The sequence below is a fragment of the Hemitrygon akajei genome, chromosome 21 (assembly GCF_048418815.1).
Source record: "Hemitrygon akajei chromosome 21, sHemAka1.3, whole genome shotgun sequence".
Lineage (NCBI taxonomy): Eukaryota > Metazoa > Chordata > Chondrichthyes > Myliobatiformes > Dasyatidae > Hemitrygon > Hemitrygon akajei.
In genome coordinates this window covers 46,328,599-46,351,667 of record NC_133144.1, presented here as the reverse complement: position 1 = coordinate 46,351,667, position 23,069 = coordinate 46,328,599, and the positions used below count along the sequence as shown (strand labels likewise).

The window sequence follows — 23,069 nt, the reverse complement described above, 5'->3', positions numbered from 1 at the left end:
GTGGCACCTTGTCAAAGGCCTTCTGAAAATCCAAGCACACATCGTCTACTGATTCTCCTTTGTCTATCCTGCTTGTCATTTCTTCAAAGAATTCCCAGATTTGTCAGGCAAGATTATCCCTAGAGGAATACATGTGCCTGAGACATCGCCCTCAATAATTGACTTCAACATCTTTCCAACCACTGAAGTCAGACTAACTGGCCTATAGTTTTCTTTCTTCGGCCTCTCTCCCTTCTTGAAAAGTGGAATGGCATTTGCAATTTTCTAGTCATCTAGAACCATTCCAGAATCTAGTGATTCTTGAAAGATCATTAATAATGCCTCCACGATCTGTTTGGCCACCTCTTTCAGAACCCTAGGATGTACACCATCTGGTTCAGGTATCTTATCTGCCTTCAGATCTTTTAGTTTCCCAAGAATATTCTCTCCAGTAATGGTAACTTCACAGACTTCATGACCCCTGACACTAGGAACTTCCACCATACAGCTATTGTCTTCCACAGTGAAGACTGATGCAAAATACTTGCTCAGTTTGTTCACCATTTGATTGTTCCCCATTACTACCACTCCAGCTTTGTTTTCCAGTGGTCTGATACCCACTCTTGCCACTCTTTTTATGTATCTAAAGAAACTTCTGGTATCCTCTTTAATATTATTGGCTAGCTTACTTTTATATTCCATTTTTACCTTAATGACTTTGTTAGTTGCCTTTTGTTGGTATTTGAAAGCTTTCCAGTCCTCTAACTTTTTTATGGGCTCTCTTAGGCTTTTATGCTGGTTTTGACTTCTCTTCTTAGCCACAACTGTGTCATCTTTCCTTTAGAAAACTTCTTCCTCTTTGGGATGATTATATCCTGTGGCTTCTGAATTACTTTTAGAAATTCCAGCCATTGCTGCTCTGCCATTGTCCCTGCCAGTGTTCGTTTCCAATCAATTCTGGCCAATTCCTTTCTCGCGCCTCTGTAATTCCCTTTACTCCACTGTAATACTGATACATCTGTCTTTGGTTTCTCCTTCTGGAATTTCAGGATGAATTTGATCATAGTATGGTCACTTGCCCCTAAGGGATCTTTTACCTTTAGCTCTCTAACCAATTCTGGTTCGTTGCACAACACCCAATCCAGAATAGCTAATTCTCCAGTGGGGTCAACCGTGAACTGCTCTGAAAAGCTGTCTCGGAGGCACTCTAGAAATTCCCCTTCTGTAATCCAGCACCAGCCTAATTTTCCCAATCTACCTGCATATAGAAATCCCCCATGACTATTGTAATATTGTCCTTTTGGCATGCCTTTTCTGTCTCCTTTTATAATTTGTAGACTACATCCTTACTACTATTTGGGTTGTCTGTATACAACTCCCATCAGGGTCTTTTTACAATGATTCAACACCTTCCGACTCTATGTCACCCCATTCTAATGATTTCATTTCATTTTTTACCAACAGAGCAATGCCGCTCCCTCTGCCTTCCTGCCTTTCCTTTTGATATAATGTGTATCCTTGGACATTAAGTCCCAGCTATAATCTTCTTGCAGCCATGATTCATTGATGCCTACAACATTGTACCTGCCAATCTGCAAGTTCATCTACCTTATTCCGTATACTGTGTGCATTCAAATATAGCACCTTTAGGTCTCTATTCACTCTTTTCTATTTTGTCTGCCTTTTACATTGCAACTTATCCTATTGGCTGCAATTTTGTCCTATCAACAGCTTCTCCTCACTACATGTTGCCTCTGTTTATAAACCAGCTACTTCCTCTTAAGCATTATTATCTGTCTTTCCTATGGCACTACTTACCGTACATTGAAATATACACAGCTCAGGACACGAGTCACACCATCCTCAACCTTGTTTGTGACTTTGCCTGAGGTCTTACTAACATCTGCCTCCACAACCATTCCTCTGACAGTTCTGGCACTCTGGTTCCCATCCCCCTGCCCCCTGCAACACTGGGGGTTTAAACACCCACCATGCAGCATTAACAAACCTCCTTCTAGGTTATTGGTCCCCTTCCAGTTCAGTTGCAAACCATCCCTTCTGTACAGGTCCCACCTTCCCTGGAAGAGAACCCAATGATCCAAAAAACTTGTGCCCTCCCTCCTACACCAACACCTCAGTCATATATTAATCTTCCTAGTTCTGGCCTCACTCGCACAAGGCGTGGGTAGCAATCCTGAGATCACAACGCTGGAGGAACTGCCCTTAATTTAGCACCTAACTCCCTGAACTCCCTATGCAGAACCTCATCACTTGTCATTGGTACCTGCATAGACCACAACTTATGGATGTTCACCTTCCCATTTAAGAATGAAGAGGACTCAATCTGAGATATTCCAGACCGTGGCACTCAGGAGGCAACATACCATATGGGAATCTCGTTCTTGCCCACAGAACCCCCTATCAGAAATACCTGCTGTATGAATGGCATTATACAGTATAAGGACTTAACAAAAGCACATATCATTATAAGATGTGGTGAGGTAGATTTGATGCAAAACTAGATACAGGATTTGTGCATGGTAACTTTTATTGATGATTCAGTTTTGCAATGCTTTGCAAAATTTTACTAGATAATTTTTCAAAACTTTTTTTTGTCCATGCTTGTATGTAGCGACACTTATAGGTTACCCAGAATATTTACTAAAGATACAAGGTGATTTGATTCTTTTATAAGTGATGTTATGCTGGACATATTTATAGTTTAGCAATTCTTAAAATTTGAAACACCCAGATTTTAAACACGAGGAAGTCTGCAGATGCTGAAAATTCAAAGCAACATGTACAAAATGCTGGAGGAACTCAGCAAGTCAGGCAGCATCTATGGAAATGAATAGTTGATCGACCTTTTGGGCCAACACCCTTCCTCTGGACTGAGAAGGAAGGGGAAGATACCAGAATGAAAAGGTGGGGGGAGGGGAAGTAGGTAAGCTGGAAGGTGGTAGATGAAGCCAGGTGGTGAGAAAGGTCAAAGGTTGGAGAAGGAATTTGATAAGATAGGGGAGTGGACCATAAGAGAAAGGGGAGGAGTAAAGGACCCAGGGTAAAGTACTAGGCAGGTGAAAAGAGGTAAAAGGTCGGAATGGGTAGTAGAGGAAGGTGGAGGGGAATTTTAACAGTTATTTGTGTACCTCATCTATATTTTGAAAAGTTTATGTTAACTAGTCTCCACTGGTAGGTGAGACTAGAACTAGGGGCATGACATCAAGGTTCAGGGGGGTAAATTTAGGACAGAGATTAGGAAGAACTGTTTTTCCCAAAGACTGGGTATCTGTGGAATTCTCTGCCCAATAAAGTGTTGGAGGCTACCTCAGTAAATATATTTAAGACAAGGTTGAATAGAATTTTGTATAGTAGGGTAATTAAGGGTTATTGGAGAAAAGGAAGATAGGTGCAGATGAGTCCACGGCCAGATCAGCCATGATTTTATTGAATGGCAGAGCAGGTTTGACAGGCCAGATGACCTACTCCTGTTCCTATTTCTTATGTTTTTGTGTTCTGAAGTTACTTGTATTTTACATCTTTTAGAAAATATTTGCATTGAAGGTGAAATTATCTTGATTTACCAAAAATGATTTTGAAAATGTCTGTCATTTGAGGTTATTTTGGTAGCATTTTTTTTCAGACATTCGGCTAACATAGAAGCTTGGAGCTTGAATGTAAATTACTGACCATGTAGTAGAATTTGCAGGGATGAACAAGGAGTTGGAGTAAATGTCCAAGTTGCAAGGATACATATTGTGACACAACCACATACCGTAAGTGATTTAGACAATGGGTAAAGAGAACATAACACAAATAATTTGCTGAAAACTTAATGGCAACATTGCAGACAATTTGGGGTGGATGCATGAAATTGCAAAGAGGTATTAATGAGAATAAGATTTTGGTATAGACAAAAAATGTAATATCTTTCAACCTGTAATAGGATAGAACAGTATATTTCTCATGTGACTGGGCATTAGGGATTCAAATAAACTTAAAAATTCATGTACAATGATCATGAACAGGTGTAGAAAGAGTTAAAGAGATGGTACTGGTCATGATTTGTAGAGAATTGAAGCACAAGGGGGAGAAATTATGCTCTGGCTACTTTTATCTATTTAGTCCAATGTTGTAATGCCCAGAAGTGATCACCCACTCTAGGTGTGTTTCAACTAGTGAATTGTGTTGTAGTAGCAATTATTTCGTAAGTGCTACGAGGGATACCAAAATAATTTCCACACATGAGGGTTAACTTGAGCATAAGGGAAGCTAGGACTGCATCTTGTGGATATTGGAAATGGGCCTAATGCAGCACTAATTTTCTCTTTCCTGACACATCTAGCTCTGAAAAAGCTATGTTTGAAGAAGTTAATTATGTAGGTAACATGGAATAATTAATGCAAATAGAAATTGTTAATGTACTGATTTATATAATTTAATAAGTGTCTGGTGTAAAAAGTAGTTGAAAGGAAAATCATCAGATTGCATGTTAGCTTGACGTATAGCTAGATCACATTAGACAGAAAAGGGAACAGTAATGACAGGGCCCACAGTTCTTGTTTGATTACTGTTAAATGTAAGTTAAGTTTTGGTACTTCATTTAAAAAGTTTTTTAAGGGTCAGTTGATCTAAGAAATAATGAATATGAGTGCAAATATGTAATTTTACAAATTGGATTTTGGATGAAAGTAGTACAGGTGTGTGCCGCTTAAAGTCCATTTGGACAATGTCCGATTGCATATACATCTGTAGTCCCAATCTGAGAATGTTACGGAGCAGACATAACCAATCTTGTGTATCAGGCGTCTCTTGAGTGTAGTAGCGTTATCTCGCTGTTTAATTTTTTTTCGAAAATATTACTGTAAAGTGCATGATGGCTTCCAAACACAGCAAAATCACTCCTAGTGATAGCAGCAGCAGGAGGCAAAGTATATAATGGTGTTGGCACAGCGTCCAGATCACATACGTCCAATTTCACAGAAATTGTGGATGTTGAGCAACGCATACCTGTAAAGGTATTTATTGGGTGAGCAAAGTGGGATTTATTTTCTTCTTTGGAGCATTTGCTTGAGATCCCAGTTTTTTAAATCTTGAAATTTTGTTACAGAATATTTAGCAATTCAAATCTGATGGTTCCATGACAAAATATAAATGTCCATCAGAAAGATAATTGTTGAACTGAGAAGGAAGTACCATTTATTTGAGATAAAGTAAGATTGAAAAGGTCAATTTTCACTCGCAAGAATAATGAATATTTGAAGTAAAACAACTATGCTAGTCTTAAGCCAACTGCATAAGCTGTTTTTACTTTGAAAAGGGATGATTTTAAAACTTAGGAAATAAAAATGATATTTAGCTAAGAATTTTCTGCAATCTTTGCTTGATTATTATTTGGAAGTTTCATAATTGCAATGTCTGCTTTAATGTTTTTGCTGATATTTGAAGGATTTTTGAAAGTCTGGAAATTGCAATACAAAATACACTTAGACTTACTCTTTCTGCATTTGCTTTTCATTTCAATATTTTATCAACATTTGGTAATTGTATAACAATTGTCAACTTAGGCTGCTGTTAGGATGCCATTAGTATTCTAGGGTACAAATTATATTCCTCTTCATGATGGGGTTGATTTTTGCCATTGTACACAGACATCTTATCATTTAAGATCTGTTTCTTCACAAAGAGTATGAGTTTTGATTTGTGACTTGTTAATTATGGTTTATGATCACTCAGTGTAGCGAAGGCAGACATCACTGGAGCAAGTGGAACTAGCTTTTGTCTAAACCTGCATTGCCAAGTTTTAGTGATTTACCTTTCATTCAGTTCAGTCGTTGTGGCTTTTGTATTGCAACAGATACAAATAAACCAGGGATTACTTTCTGAGATCAAATGTTTCTGCTTGTCTAGGTTGTAAAATCTTTAAATACTTTGCTGCTTTTTGAAAAAATATTTTGAAGCTGCCTTTATTCACAGGTACACTGATGGTATCTGATGGCATTCAAACACAATGTAGGGAAAAGATTACCTATAACTTGTTTAAATGGTGTTTTGCATAATAAAGTTCCACAACTTGCATATTCTAGTTTTGTTTTGGTCATTTGACTTGTTCTTTGTAGTTTGTAGATGTGCATAGCAAACTATTTTTGAATGGATAACAAGGGAGCCTTGCATCTTCTGTGAAATGTGTTCATACAAAGTTCAAATCCCTGCACTTTATCACCCATCATGCAAACTTCTGGTCAACATTGGTTTGCAGTCATGCAGCATTTAAAGTGCTCATCCTTGTTTCCAGTTACTGCCCTGCTTTTTCCGATTTTTCTTTTCTGGCCTTTTGTTCACCTCTGATTTTTGCCTCTTTACCATTGCTGATTGTGCTTTTAGTCACCCAGGTTCCAGGTTGCCTTCCTAGGCCTCTTTTTTACCTTTTGATTTTCAGTTCAAATAATCTTGGGTGAGAGGTTGGTACGTAATTTTGCATATGGAGCAAACTAATGCAAGATATTTGGATATAATAAGTATTTATGTAAATTGTTTCTGTTATTCCAGTTGATTGGCAATTTTTCTATATAGTTTGTTTCCTCTTTTCTTGCTGCTGCATTTGCTTCATGTCGACTATGTCAGCAGAGTGAGTGTAGCAGCTTAGTGATGTGGATCCTGGGACTGGTGGGGATGGGTGGTAATGATGCATGCTTTCAGAAAACATGGGAATTTATGTCAATATTCAAGTGCTTCTGACATTGTTATGCATCATGAACCAATAGCAGTAACGTGAGTTAACTCATCTGGCTTTGGTTGAATCTGGATACTAGAAATGTATCCTTGGGATTGTTTTTTAACATGCAAACTATTTGATTGACTGTGATCCCAAGTATGATTTTCCTTAAAATGAATGCCTTTGATGTTCAATGATACGTTATGTTGCTGCTCTAGTTTGCTGCTTTGAATGTTTTTGTTCATCTGAATTTCATTTTTATTGTTTGTTGTAATTTCAATCTTTCTTCCCTGATATAATAAGTAAGCTCAGTAAAAATGGTGCAGTCAGGTTGCTGTATGTTTACAAATATTGTTCCCCCCCCCCATAGACTAAGATTTGCTATCATTTTTACAAATGAGTTTAAATAGGAATTGGTTCATCATAATTACATACCCAGAGATAATTCTGTTGTTACATTGCTAATAGATGACTGACTAGTGGTCTTTGTTATTAAATTTGTATATTTTGCTGCCAGGTTAGATAATCTCTGCAATCTCTACTGATTTTGCAACTTCCGCTCCTAATATTGTTAAGTTTCAACATCTGAAACAGCTTCCTTAGATTTGGAGTGTCTTCCAGTGCCTAAAGAACTTTTTTAATAATCCCCGACTTACATGGAAAATGTGAAGTACTGTACATTGCTTTACTGCTAATGACGTTCTTTCAGTATAGTTTTTGCATTAAAAGAAGCAACTTGTTTCATTCTGCAAACTGCTATACAAATTAAATTAACCAGTCCAATGGCAAAAGGTACATATATGTCACCGGGTACAACCTCGAGAGTTACTTTCTTGTGGGTGTTACGTTCCCCAGTAACCGGGTGACTTACCAGCAAAGATAGATAGGTCCGCTGAAGCCTGATGCTACTATTTTCAAACGTTTTATTTATAAAGGGGCACAAATGTATGGTTAATACAAAACATTCAGATCATATACATCGTCAAAACTCAATCTAAAGCACAGGTGTAGTAATAATCAATCAAAAATGAGCTCTATCGTTGTCTAGGGGATACTGAGTCCAATTGGGTATAAGAGTCACTCAAAGTCTGCAGGCTTCCCCGTTTCAGGAACCGCTGACATTTCACGTGTTGGAGAGAGAGAAAAGGAACACTTGCCCGTCGTCCTTGTGAGGCAAATCCCTGCTGTTAGTTAAAGCGGTTTTTCCTTTTGGGTCCAGCCACAGACTCCCGATCCGGAATCTAACGCACGTGGCTTCCTTCAGAATGGCTTCCCGCTCCGACGGGAAGCACTATCGTGTCTTCTTCGTGTGTCTCCTTGGTGCGTCTGAGGCCCCGCCTCGGCAGCCCACCTTTTATCTGGACTGGCAGGGTTGTAGATGTCAATCAGGGTGGGGGTGAGGCAATCTTTTCCCCATCACCCATCTCACATTGCCCTTAGGGTTTGCACGTAGTCCAATTCCTTATTCCACAAAGGTGTCTCCCAAGACAATGGCTATGTCCAAGGCTTTTGTCAGGCTGAGCGGCCAGCCCACATTCCAAACCGTAAGGCTCTCTCTCTTGTGATTCTCACAAAGGAGGGGGCTGAGGTCATGACATGGGCATACTCAATAAATCCCTAGAGTAATAAACAAAACAGAATTGATGAAAGACTGCACTAATTTGGGTGTTCAGCCAATGTGTAAAAGACAGAAAACTGCAAATATTAAAAAAAAGAAACAGTAATAATAAATAAATAAGCAATAAGTATCAAGAACTTAAGATGAAGAGTCCTTGAAAGTGAGTCCATTGGTTGTGGTAACATTTCAATGATGGGACAAGTGAAGTTGAGTAAAGATATCCACTTTGGTTTAAGACCCTGAAAGTTGAAGAGTAGTAACTGTTTCTGAACCTGGCGGTGTGAGTCCTGAGGCTCCTGTACCATGCTTCCAGCAAGAAGCGAGCATGACCTGGGTGGTTGGGGTCCCTGATGATGAATGCTGCTTTCCTCCAACAGCGTTTCATATAGGTGTGCTTGATGGTGGGGAAGGGCTTCACTCATTATAGACTAGGCCATATCCACTACTTCTTGTAGGATTTTCCATTCAAAAGCATTGATGCTTTCATATAAGGCTGTGATGCAGCCATTCAGTATACTCTCCACTACACATCTGTGGAAGTTTGTCAAAGTTTGAGATGTCATGCCAAATCTCTGTAAACTCCTAAGAACGTAGAGGAGCTGCCATGCTTTCTTCATAATTGCACTGAAGAGAAGTAATGATGTATTATGGAATTGCACTGAAGAGAAGTAATGATGTATTATGAAATTACAAATTGAACTCTTTTTGTTTTGTTTAGTGGGTAAACTGTAATATGGAGCTGACAGTTTAATCTTTATATTCAGCGTAGTTGCCAATAATATGCCTTCATAACCTGTTCAACACTTCAAGCAGAATTTTATGTAAATTCACTTTGAACTCAGGAGGTAACTGAAAATTAGTTCTGTTTAATTAACACGAAAATTTGATGTAAAATGCCGGAGTTTACTATTAATTGTAATTATTTAATAGCACTGATTTAATTATAACAATATTTAATAACACATAAATTACGGTGTTTTGGTTACTACTTGATTACTGAATGCTACTGAAAATATGTCTGATGTACGTGGCTGGTTCTTGAATATTGGTGGATGGATGCATGAGAAAGAATGAAATACAGGGTTTGCTTTAAGAGCTAGTTTAGACAAGATGTGCCAGATATTCTCCTATGTTGTAATGAAAAATAAGTATTTTTTAATATGTTATATTGCATGCTGGTACATGGCATTTCAATTTTTAATAAGGCTGAGGAATAGCTTCCAAATCTTTTGAAATACGACTGAGTCTCAAATTTGGAGAGGTGGCAATATTAGCTGTGTATGACTTGAGTTACTACTTTAATTGTGTAGTCTAGGGAGCATAAAGCTTATTCTGAATCCAATCCGGAAACTTGCTCCAGACCTGCAAATGTGATTACATTTGATATGTTAGCTTGTTTCTGAATGTTGCATTAATCGATGAACACTCATGGCACTGCACAGAAAAATAACTGGGTAAGCTTGTTCTGTTGTCTTATCCTTTATTTAATATATGCAGATATTTGAAAATGTCAGACAGAACTGTTGGGGTGGGGGGTTGGGGGGGAGAAATGTTTGATCCAGTTGCTAGCATGTTTGAATCTCTAGTAATTGCTATTATTCACACTTGGGGATGATCTTGAGTGAACATAGATCTTCAGTAAGATACAGATTAACTAGTTTGTCAAGAATTAGTTGTGGAATTAAATTACTGTGCTTCAACCGTTTGCTGAATGTAATGAGTCTGATTTTCAGCATCTTAATTTGTTAGCAAGTACCAACCTTTTTTGGGGAGGATAAACTGCCAGTAAGGAAAATGCTAAATACTATGCTGGCAGTTTGAACTGCTGCATTAAAGAAGTGACACTTTACGGAAACAGGTAAAATTTTAGCTGGTTTGGAGATTGGTACCGCTTTGAACTACAAGATCCCAACCAGCTGCTGTGAATGTGGATCTGGTTTATAAACTTTCTTTTGGTATTCTGATTCATTTCTTGAGTTGCTGCCAGTTTTGGATTTCTTAGTAATGAGACAGTGTCCCATGACAAAAAGATAAATGTTGTCCTTGCATTGGAGTACCGCTATAATAATTATCTAAACATGAATGGTAATAAATGGTGGAATTACTGCCTAATGCCTCGTTGCCAGCATGAGTGGAGCAGAACCCCCAGATCAAATTACTGCTTGGAGTTCTGCCAACAATTTGCTAAACTTTGTGAAAGTCTTTTTTTCAGTTTCTGCTACTGGTAGGAGATAATCACATGCCACCCCCCCCCCCTTCCCATTTATAGGTGGTAATTTAGGGGTCCTATTCCCATGGACCTTTCTGTACTAAAATTAATAATGTAAAAATCATTGACAACTTTAGTTTGCATGGTCCACCCTTGGTGCTGATGCCATGAATTTCAATGTTCACTTATGGTGATCATATCTGATCAGTAGATGCATAATCAAAGACCCCACCCACCCCAGACATGCTGTCTTTTCCCCTCTCCCATTGGGCAAAGGATTCCAAAGCCTGAAAGCCCATTCCACCAGGCTCAAGGACAACTTCTTATCCCACTGTTATCAGATTCTTGAACAGACTTTTAGTATATTAAGATGGACTCTAGACCTCACAATCTACTTCATCGTGACCTTGCACTTTATTGTTTACCTACACTGCACTTTTTTTGGTAGGTTTTACACTCATTTTGCATTGTTATTGCTTTACCTTATTAAAGCTCAATGCACTGTGTAATGATTGATCTATATGAACAGTGTGCAAGACCAGCTTTTCACTGCATCTTGGTACATATGATAAATAGAAGCCAATTCCAATTTTTTGTGTCAAAGTTTGCTTTTTGAAAAATATTCTCCTTGCCATTGCTTAAAACAAGGGACATGTTCAACTTTGGATTATGTACATCACAACTCTTTAGTACTGCATTTCTGATCTGAATATGTTTGAAGAAGTTATTTATATGCTGTTTGTTGTGCAGTTTATTAATGCACTGCACTGGCACATTCTTATCTATGGAGCTGAGCTGTGTATCACCTTTTTGCATGGGCCAACGGAATTGCTGTTCTTTTTAGCCACATCAACTAAGTCAAGGAATATCAACATTTAGCATTACATAAGTTGATAGCAGTAGCTTTAATCAATAAGGCCTTGTGTGACAGTAATGTAGTGAAAATTTTATTACTTTTCAGTTCTTACAACCTGATGTTTTGAGCTTTATCTTTCAGCCTTTTACTGTAATGTATCTACATTTTTCAATAAGTGGCTCTTGAATTTCAGATTGCTCAATGTTATTGAAGCAGCAATGATTCATTAGTGCGGTATTTCCCCGATGTAATCTAAAAGCACTTCTCTAAACTTTAAAAGTTGACCATTTTCTCTCTTTATACATCTATCCACAGAACACATAGCTACTTCTTACCACTGCCAAAGTGCTTGACAGCAATTTGGGTTAGGTCCATTCTTCACCCACACGCTATGGGAGGATTGTTTGAAAGATCACAAAGTCCATGTAATTAGCAGGAATATGTCAAAAATATTGATGTTAAAAAAAAACCCAGTGGCATATAAGAGCAGAATTGGGCCATTTGTCTGTTGAGTCTGCTCTGCCATTCCATCAGAGTTGATTTATTTTTCCCCTCATCCCCATTCTCCTGCCTTCTTCCTGTAACCTGTAACATCCTTACTTATCAAGGACGGACCTATCAGCCTTCGCTTTAAATATTCCCAATGATTTGGCCTCCACAACCTTCTGTAGCAGTGAATTCCACATATTCGCCAACCTCTAGCTTAAGAAATTGCTTCTCATCTTTGTTCCAAAGGGACATCCTTCTATTCTGAGGCTGTGCACTCTAGTCCTAGGCTCCCCTACTACAGAAAATATCCTCTCCATGTCCACTCTATCTGGGTCTTTCAATATTCAATAGGTTTCATTAAGACCACCACTGATTCTTCTAAACTTCAGCAAGTTCAGGCCCAGAGCCATCAACACACCGCATGTATTAACTCTTTCATTCTTGGGATTGTTCTGGTGAACCTCCTCTGGACATTTTCCAATACCAGCAGACCATTTCTCACATAAGGGGCCCAAAACTGCTCACAATACTTCAAGTACGGTCTGACCAATGCATTATGAAACCTCAGCATTACATCCTTGCTGTGGTATCTGTTTGATAAAACTACAGGACCTATATCACATCCCAATCTGAAGATTATGCTTTCTACTTAGGCCTTCAGGTTGCTAAAAATCTATGACAAAATACCCAGGGCCTATACATTCCTTTGCTTGACTCTATTTTGTGTTTGTTACAGAAGCTGAATCTAAATAAAATGTACCACTGCAATTTTAATCTAACAAAATTACTCCTGACTTGTATTATTGCAAAGAAAGTAATATCAGATCATTAGTTCTGTTAACAGTTTTAAACACTACTTGGGCTGCAAATTTGACTAATTAGAAATAGTTTTTATTTAGTTTTGCTAAATATTGTTAATTAATAGCTTAGGGATGTTAATACGTAGGTTCTTGTTTTGCAGACCCTAATCATGAAGGTGCAGCAGAGGGAATTGAAAATATGGCTGATGCTGTCACACATGCCCGTTTTGTGGGCACAGACCCAGCAAGTGACGAAGTTGTCCTAATGAAAATTTTGCAGGTAATGCTGTCTGTTGGTTAATGTAAAGAAAAACAGCGGAACCAATTAGTTACTGGTATTAAAGAGAAACTTGTTATTTGGCCAGTAATTAGAGTAATGATGTATTCAATTTCATTCAAATCCATCTGGGAATTCCATGTTTTGGCTTCAAGATTTCTCCTTTGTCTCTGTTGTGAACCAGGGGATTACATAGTACTCTACATTGTTCCGATGAATTCTTTGTCTTGTCCTCAGTTTACCAGAAGACATTTTGGCAAATTCTTCCACTGTGCTCCTTAAAATTTTCATGGGCACAGTGGATTCCACATCTCAGCCATTTGTTTTGACACTCTAAATAATAGTGGTAGAATAATGGTTCAATTTAAAGTTTGAGAAATATATACAATATACATCCTGAAATGCTTTTTCTTTGCAAACATCCACGAAAACAGAGGCCTGCCTCAAAGAATGAATGACAGTTAAACATAAGAACCCCAAATTCCCCCCACCGCTCCCTTCCCTCCTGCACATAAGCAGCAGCAGGCAACGATCACCCCTTCCCCCACCAGCAAAAAAAAAGCATCATCACCCACCACCAAGCACTCAAGTGTGAGCAAAGCAATAGCAAAGACACAGACTTGCATTTACTCCAAAGACTTTGCGTTTCACCTGGCTTCGACATACCACAGGCTCTCTTTCACCCTAATAAGGGAGAAGGAGGTGTCTCCATTTTTCCCAGTGAGTGGGGAGGCATAATGAACAACTTGCTGGTTTATGATGTTAAGAGTCCGTTACGTCGCTTTTTCCGACCTCGGATTCCAAAGATCTCAAAGATCCCGGGTCTTTGGGCACACAGCTGTACATTTTCTGACTTCACCATTGACACACGGGTCTCTTGCTGTGACACTAACCCTCGATCCGCTCGTCTCTAGAGCCCCGAGATCTTAGACTTCCAAACCTGAGCCGGACTCTCAGGCCAAATCCTTGGCATGCTGAACAACGGCCAGTCCTGGATCCCCGAGAACGGGTCCCATTCCTGCAAAGAACCGAAGTCAGCGTGTAACTCCAGGTCAGGGTCTTCAAAAGAACCCTGAAAGGGAAAAATAAAGATATTAAAGATGGAAATAGAGTTGTTTCCAAAGATGCAAGCAAAGGAGTCACCGATTAGCGCCATCTTAACTTCGCTCCAGCTCCAGTTTGAAGCCTGTTTAAAATGGGAAATAGCATACCGCACATACCCTGTCAGCAACTGACGTCAACATGCGGGCCTAACTCATGATGCCTTTATTCTGCAGTCCAAAGTGGTATCCCATGCTTTCCACTTTCCCTGGACTTAAGCTGATCTGGATATGAAAGGACGTTCTTGTTGACCTTTGGCACTCTTGACTCGGGTGGGTGGGTCTTAGTTGTAGCAAAGCCTAAGGGTAGCAGTGTGATGCAGAGATAATGATTTTTGAATGGCTTGACAAGGTAGAGTGGGGTCAGAGGGCTTTGTTTTCTCTCAAAAATGTAATGATTTTAACATTAAATGAAAAAACCTTTGTATTTGAATAATTATAAATGCTAATATTCCAATTTTTATCTTTGCCTTATTGTGTAGACAATTATTACTGCTGGCTTAGAATTCCGTGGGATCCCAACCTAAGGGGCTATCTATGTGGAGACTGCTCTTTCTCTTTAATTATGAGGGTTCCTTCCATGTCCCAAATAAATGCTGGTGGGTTAATTATCTGTTGTAAATTACCTTTAGCAGTTAAAGACAGCAAAGGGAGTTGATGGATTGTGAGAAGGAGAATAATTTGCAGGGCTATGGAGAAATAGAGAGTGAGATGTAAGTAATGGGGATTACTTCCCACTGTGCTGATTATGGACCTAATGGGCCAAATGTTCTTGTGCTTCATTGTAGGTATGTTTGACCTGATCAAGAATTTTTTTAAAAATTCTCTTTCCTTCAGAACCCTGGAGAACCAAAGCAAGGCTGGGTTCTGACTCAGACTTGTGTTTTGTCCAAGTAGATCTTGGAATTAGTTTAGAATACAGGGAGTTGTGACGATTTGTACTATAGTCTGTAGAGGGGAATCACTGAAGGGTGTTGGGAACAGATGAACCAAACTCTTTCTTTGGTTCTTAGCAGGGATGCTATTATTACTATAGTGCCTTCCTAAATGTCATGGTTTAGACCAGCGAAAAGCATAATATAGAAAATGGGGATTGAAACTAAGCTTTTTGGTTGAAATGTTTTTCAGCCCCAACAAAGTACACGTAGCCATTGAGTGCTGCCACAGGAACACAGCATTAATCATGAAAGACCCCCATCATCCAGGCCGTATTTTTTATCGCTACTGCCATTGGTCAGAAGGTACAGAAGACTTAGGATCCACACTGCCGGGTTCAGGAGTAGTTATTACCCTACAACCATCAGGCTCCTGAACTGGCATGGATAACTTCAATCACCTCTACTCTGAACTGATTTTATGACCTGTGGACTCACTTTCAAGGACTCATTACAACTTGTTCTCAGTATTTTTTACATAGTTTGCCTTCTTTTATACACTTGTTGTTTGTCAGTCTCTGTTCATGTATAGTTCTGTTTATGTATTTTTTTCCTGTAAATGCCTGGAAGAAAATGAATCTCAAAGTAGTATATGGCAACACATGCACTTTGATAATAAACTTACTTTGAAATTAAATAATTTGCATTTCTTTAATTTGTGTAATTTCAAATGTTAGAGAAAACAAGGAATTTGGAATATTTTTGTCTACTACCTATGGTCCATTAAAGGCCAGATTAGACAGAGAATAGATGCATGTGCATGTTTTAGAATAATATGTGGTGAGATAAAAAGAGAAAATTAAAAAAATTGAAATCAGTGTCCTTCAGAATTTTTTTTTGCACTGCATACTTGTCACGTATACATTTAACAAAAGTACTAACCAAGAATAGTTTAAAAGCATTTTGGCTTTTGACTGAAAATGCTCAATGTCGAAATATTGGGGTGTTTGCTGGTATTTGGGAATGTAAGTTTAATTCTTTAAAAGTGCACTAAGAAAGTTTTCTCAACTATCTTGGAATTGTTTACATGAATTCGATCAGACTAATGTAATCTGGGGAAAATGATCATTTACAGGCAGCGATCACTGAACTGAAAATATTTGGATTATATTGATCCTCAGTGCTTTTTAAAAATGATTGTGTAGTTTTGGTGGTAAGCTTTGATAGAAGGTTTATAAAATTAACAATTGAATCAAATTGATGTAGGGATTATTTGCAATCTGTAAGATGAGCAGTGAAAAATTTTGAAATTAAACCTTGTGATTTCTTTCTAGAAAAGATTTATGTTGTAATACTGCATGGATAAAACATGAACATTTTACACTATTATGTCTTTTAGGTTTTGAGAACCTTACTACTCACTCCTGTTGGTGCTCACCTAACTAATGAATCAGTTTGTGAAATTATGCAGTCATGTTTTCGAATATGCTTTGAAATGAGGCTCAGTGGTGAGTTTTTCTTGGCTTTATGCCCATTTTTCTATTATCTTTTTTATAACTTTTGATATTCTTGCTTTTGATGGCTGGGTGAAGTAATTAATTGGCAACTTTTCTGGATCACACATGCAGTATATCCCACACAGATTGAATACTTTTAATCTAATTTTGTTTTTAGTGATTTAAGTCTATTTGCATAGTTTATAAATGTCTCTATCAGTGACATGTAGAAATATTTAAAAAGCTTTTGGCAACTGGTGAACTGTCAAAGGATATTGCAGTGTTTGATGATGGGGTTTTGTTATACTTAATACTGTGTTGGTCTGTCGGGTTCATGCCGGTTTACAATGCGAACCCATAAGTCTCATTTCATCCTCGAAGCTTGCTCAAAACTTGGAGCCTGCTCTGCTTTGTCAGCATGTCTAATACTTTGTATCTGAAAGAACTAGGTGCAGCTAGATGAAACTGAAGATGATGAATCCATTAAGTCTTTTACTACATGAACATCCCTTCCTTTGTCGGTGTGCATTTAACAATTGAATTACTCTTTGTTAATCTGAAGGCTGGTGGTCTGCGTCCTGTTCTCCATTTAGTTATGATCTATTCCATTAAAAATGTTAACAAGTAGTGAAAGTAGACCCTACAAATTAACTGATTATGTGCAAGGATGATGATGGTGCTCTGTGGCAGTTTACATGTGTTTGAAGCCCACAGTTTATGACTCTATCACCAAAAAATATTTATAATGGTTTTTGCTTCAGTGTAATTCACCACTGACAGTATGCTGTTTCCTTCACTCTGATCATAAAGGTTGAGATAAAATCTGGACAGAGTCCAAGATTAACATTGTGTATAATCTTTATTTTCTTGAAATTTTGCTTAAAAGGGATTGCAAAACATTTTCTTGAAGTACAAAAGTGGAACAAAAAACTTGTGGCCTTAAATAATTTTGTTTATGTTTGTATGCATTTGTTATATCTTTGAGTGTTTTAATTGAACAAATTACAATCATTTGAATAAAACTAGCCTTAGTTATGGCCTAGAAGTGAAGCATATTTGATGTATTGGGCATGGAACTTTGTAGAAGTTTTGGATTAATACTGCGAGGTTTTTGTGTGAAAGGCTAGAGTATGCAGTTGTTCTTCATAATGGCTACTCGAAACAGCTTAAAACTAGGTGCAGAACAGTTTAAATAGCAAACTAATCACAGCTATCAAGATTGTTTTTCTTCATTGAAAAACATACTGAATTTACATCTGACTGGTTGGGTAGGCTTATTTCTGACCTGACGTTCATCAGCCGTTCAACTTGTCATTGTTGCTGCAACTACACGGCATTTTCCACTCAGGAAATCGCCATTCCTTTTGCACTTACCTCCAGGTTTGTGGGCTGCCTCCATGTGGAATCATTGCTCCTTGCTGATGACCCTGGATTGGCAGTCATTGCAGAAGTTACTGTTGATGTAAATTCCTTTGTTTCACCATTGAGTGAAATTGGAAACCTCATGTAACATTCTCTTGGCTTTGTCCCATTTTGTGATTTGAAATGGTCTTGAGTCCAATACCTCACCCCAAGTAGCAGACAGCAGACAAATGTCACTTGCTTGAATTCTTAGGTCTGTGTTGGCATTCTGGCAAAGTTTTCTCATGTTATCGTAGTCACTGTTCAACCATTGCCTCATTTCACGGTGTTTAAAAGAGTAGCTTTTGATGTGACCACTTCTTAGGATGCAGTTCCCTTGTCCAATTTAGCTGTGCATGACGACTTTGGGAGCAATTTAAAGTCTTGGAGTTTGTGCAAAATCAGTTGAAAAGTTGATTATTTAGTAGCTGGAATTGGAATACATCTGCAGTTTTATCCCATTAGATTGATAAAAGGCATAGTGTTTGAAAATATAAATCACTAAATTACACAAGTTGACTAGGTGGAACATATTTCATGATAGGAATATTTGTTTTATTTTATTTACCTAACCTGCAATTTGGTTGGCATAAGAAATATTTTGCACAAAAGGTGCATTGCTTGTTGTATGGTGTGAAAAGTTTGGTTGCATTCCAGGCTGGCCATTAAAGGACCTCTGTAAAATCATGCTGATCCAAGTTTTCCATTCTAGCTGCCTGTATGATTTTAGTCCTTCATGTCCAAATTGAGCATTTCCCTTAAAATCTTTTATAGAAGTTTCCAGATTAGTGTTAAAATGCTTTTTCTTTTTCATCAAGAAGAGATTTTATAGGTATATTGGAACTATGTAGGTAAATTGATGTGATCAGAAATTTGTGTCATTTTATATCAAAAGCAGTGAAAGGACATTTTCTGCTGTAAGCAGATAAACAGACGCTGCTTACAATGGCTGACAGTGCTCTAGTGCCATCTTCCTTCTGTTTGTGTCAGACAAATGCATTGAGTTTAATTTAAAATGGTTTAATAAGCTCTGCTTAATCCTTGGTAAACAAAACTAGGAGGGAGGTCTACTTGTTGGAGCCTCTTGATAATATCACAATGCATAATGACACCTGTGTTATTTGTTTTTTTCTCTCTGCAGAGTTATTGAGGAAATCTGCTGAACACACACTGGTAGACATGGTGCAGCTGCTGTTCTCAAGGTAGAAATACTGAGATTAACCTGTCATAGTTCTCCTTTGGGGCTAACCAAGGGCAACTATTTGGTGTGTTGATACCTTAATATATCAAAAAGGATTTGTTTCATTGTTTTGATTTGAACAATACTGAAAGTTCTTATTATTCAAAAGAGGTCTTTTAAATTTTCAAACAACTATTATTTGGAATTAAGTTTTTTTTCCTTGCCTACATTGATGTGAAATATTTTGTAGATCTGTTAGGTGTGATTGGATGAATACATTTTGGACATTCCGTTTTGTTTGCGTACATCAGGATTATTCTTTTTATTTGGAAACAGTATTATCATCTTTGCTTTTGCTTATCGCAGAATTTCACCGCCTTCAAATTTCCTCTTTCCATTTCCTCTGCCATTTCACTAGTTGAATAGACAAACAGCTCTTCTGCCTACCAGATTACTGAGCCAGCTATTAGGGTGTGTGCAGTGGTATTGGGTTGATTTGTCCTCTGATATAATGGTTTATATATGTATAAGCAGTGTAAGCTGACTTTAATGAACTGGATGTATACAGGTATTTTGTCCGTTCAAAGTGGCTGCCTAATTTATTCAAAGCCCAATAAACCTACCAACTTGACCTTCATTCCCAGGATCAGCTGGGGTAAGCCAGTTATCTCATCTGCAGCTCATTCTGGGTCTCAAATTTAAGTTTCTATGTTAATTGTGGCAGAATTTGATACTGTTATATTGTCCCCTTTGCACACCAAGATGACCATCTGGAGTGTGACTTAGCAGGTTCGTGACCAAGTGGATTTGGGATTGCCTGTACTGTGCTGGCAGGGTCATTTTATAAAGCTACTGCCCAGCTGATCCTTCTAGCTCTCTTTATATGCTGTTTCATCCCAGACAAATTGGTTCCTATTTTGTGTCCATTGTAAGTAATACTTTTGATATTGAAGTGCAAAAATATGATTTGTAATTCAGATTTTGTACATACTTATTTCCAGTATCTTCTATACTTAGCCTTCCTTTGTTCTTTTTCTGTGTTTCTTTGGATAACTGTCCTTCTTTTGAGTTTTGAAAAGAAAATGAATGGAAAATTAAGGATTTTACAGGCACGCTCTGCATCTTTGGCATGTAGCAATAGTCCTGTAGTGTACTTGTTTCTGTACGGTTGTTAAAATAGTTTCTCTTAGAATGTAGCATGCACACAATCAGTTAGTTTTTATTAGTTCTAAGATTTCTGTCTAGATGAACAGATATAATTGATTTATATAAAGATCTGATTATTGTTGGATCACGGATAAGTTATATGAAATGAAACTGGTATCTTTAGTTAGTCAAGAGAAACAATTGTGTTTGTGGATCACTGTGCAGATTTTGAGTTCTGTCCCTTTTTCCTTTTTATGTGCTCTTGCATTGTTTGTTTTAGTATATAATGTTATTTTGTCTCGCCTAAATGTGCAGCCTTCCTCCTGTTTACTGTTCAATTAAGGCAGAAGCATTTTTGTTACGAAGGATCTTGGCTCTTGAAATAAAGCTGGGAGAGCAGTGTATGGATTGGATGATCTGGCACCTGATCTCTTGCCTAACCATCTTAATATGTATTGCCTGGAGGAGTAATTTTGTGATGAGTTCCCAAAGTCATCACTGAGTTGCTCATGCATACACTGAAAATTTGTTTAAATTACAGAAGTAATTTTTGCCATTTGTTAAAATATCGTGATTTGTTTCATCAAGTATTAAAGATTTTCAGATCAATGTATACATATGCTTTCATTGCATTTTGTATTCACGTTAGCATTTTTCTTTGAATATGTTGTGGATTGTCCTGGCAATCTGGATGGAAATGCTTTTATTATGTTTGGTATAAGAGTTATGATGAAATGTGTAAAAGGTTAGAATGTTTTAGTACATAATTTCGTTTTGGTACTAGATGTTTTACTGCATAATTATAATCAAAGAGACACATGCCATCAGAACTATTAAGTGCTTGGTGATGTGAGTCCAGTTTTTAACATTGGTATATCTTGATGAGTAATTTCTGTCATGAGTTTTCATAGATTCATAGAGTTGCATTGAATGGAATGAAGCTCTTCAGTCTAACATGTCCATGCGGACCAACATATTTATCTGCGCAAATCTCATTGATTACATTTGGCCCATGTTGCATTAAACCTTTCTTAGCCATTTACCCCTCAAGTACCTGTCCTAATGTCTTATAAACATTGTAATTGGGGGGACGTCACGTGATGATGTAGGATCGAGACGTGGAAATCCAGCTCTCCTGTAAAAAAAACAGTAAAATAATGTTTAAATGAAGAAAAGTTAGTAAATACTTTTTAAAAATTACTTATAAACTACTCAGGATTGTCTTAAGATATGTCTCCTAAACAGAAGCAGAAGAAAACTACTACTTTGAAGACAACACAAGTTGGAAAAGAATCAAGACCGGCAGCCATGAAAGAGCCTCGGGCTCAAGTGCATTTTACCTCCGGCGATACAGAACAGGAAACTGCAGCAACATCAACCGTTTCCAAAACAAAAAAAGAGCAACAGGAATTGCGCATGCGTGAAGGAAGGGGCATGCGCAAACACGAGCAATCCAAACTACAAATCCCAGCTATGATCGGAACTGAAAGTGAAAGTGAATATGAGGTGGAATCAGATTCTCTGGATAAATCAGACGAAGATGAAGAGACAAACAAAGAAGTGCAACAGGAAGAGGTTGGAGGTGATATTGGAGACATAAAAAAATCTTTGGTGCAAATAATGCACGAATTAAAAGCATTAAAAGTAATAAAAAAGATTAAAAATATGAAGATTATGTTTGATAAAATGATAAAAAGACAGGACAAAATGGACAAGAAAATTAAAAACTTGGAAGAAATAACGGGAGACACCATTTATAGAGTGAATAAAATGGAAGATAATATTTCTGCCTGGACATTAGAAAGAAAACAGTTGGAAAAAGTGGATGTACTTGAAAATTTTAACAGACAAAATAATATTAAGATTGTTGGACTTAAAGAAGGTATAGAGGGAGAGGATTCAATAAATTTTTTTCAAAAATGGATTCCGGAAATTTTGGAAATGGAAGAGGGAACCCAGTTAATTGAAATTGAAAGGGCTTACAGAGCCTTAAGATCAAGACCTCAAGTTGATCAAAACCCACGATCAATCTTGATAAAATGCTTAAGATATCAAGATAAAGAAAACATCCTGAAGACAGCTGCCCAACGTGGCAGAAAGAGAAATGGGCCATTGATGATAGAAGGGAAAACAGTTCTTTTCTATCCTGATATAAGTTATGACCTTTTGAAGAGAAAGAAGGAATTTAACCCAGTGAAAAAAGTTTTATGGGAAAAGGGTTATAAATTTATATTGCGCCACCTGGCAACCCTGATAATTTTTTTGGATGATGGAAAAAGAAGATCTTTTGCTGATTATCGGGATGCGGAAGAATTTGCACAAGAACTCCCAAATATTCGCTAACCACAGCCAAAGGTTTAAAAGTGAAACGGATTAAAGATGAAGACAGGGACAGTGAATGGAGTTGATGGATGTTTAAGGACAGAAGAATATTTAAATATATTCTTAATTATATGATACAGGGGGAGAAAGGTAAAAATCTGAGAAGTATTAATTGAGAGTAGTGATATTATTTTTTTCTTATATAACATTTTTATGTTACGGGGGAGCTGGGGGAACTTCGGATCGATTGCTACGGGATTCACGTGTGTAATCATGGTGATTGTCATGACCCACACAACGGAGGGGTGGAGTAATGTGTTTTTTCTTTATTCATAACATTAGTAGGGGGGTATTTTGTTATTTTTTTTCTTTATAATCTATTTTTCTTTAATCTTTCTTTCTTTGGACAATCGGGGCGGGAGACACATAGCAAAACGGAGAATTTTAAAAAGGTTCCCCAAGGTACTACGAAAGTTGAAAAGTTAGGTATTACTATAGACTGGAGTAACCCTGTTAAAAATAATGACTAATTTACTGAATTTTTAAAGTTTTCATGTTAATGGGCTTAATGGACCAGTGAAAAGAAAAGGAATTTTAACATACATT

The 23,069-nt window shown here is 37.5% G+C and overlaps 1 protein-coding gene across 5 annotated transcripts in view; it reads left to right on the top strand.

Annotated features, from left to right (window-relative positions):
• The window catches only part of gbf1 (golgi brefeldin A resistant guanine nucleotide exchange factor 1), a 266,769-nt gene that overhangs the window by 140,813 nt on the left and 102,887 nt on the right, over nucleotides 1-23,069 (top strand). For 4 of the 5 annotated variants that reach the window (XM_073025339.1, XM_073025341.1, XM_073025340.1 and 1 more), the window contains exons 5-7: nucleotides 12,828-12,946; nucleotides 16,318-16,426; nucleotides 18,957-19,017. In XM_073025339.1, the coding sequence (XP_072881440.1) occupies nucleotides 12,828-12,946; nucleotides 16,318-16,426; nucleotides 18,957-19,017 (289 nt within the window). The remainder of the gene's footprint in view (nucleotides 1-12,827; nucleotides 12,947-16,317; nucleotides 16,427-18,956; nucleotides 19,018-23,069) is intronic. The other variant, XM_073025342.1, reaches the window with a different exon arrangement.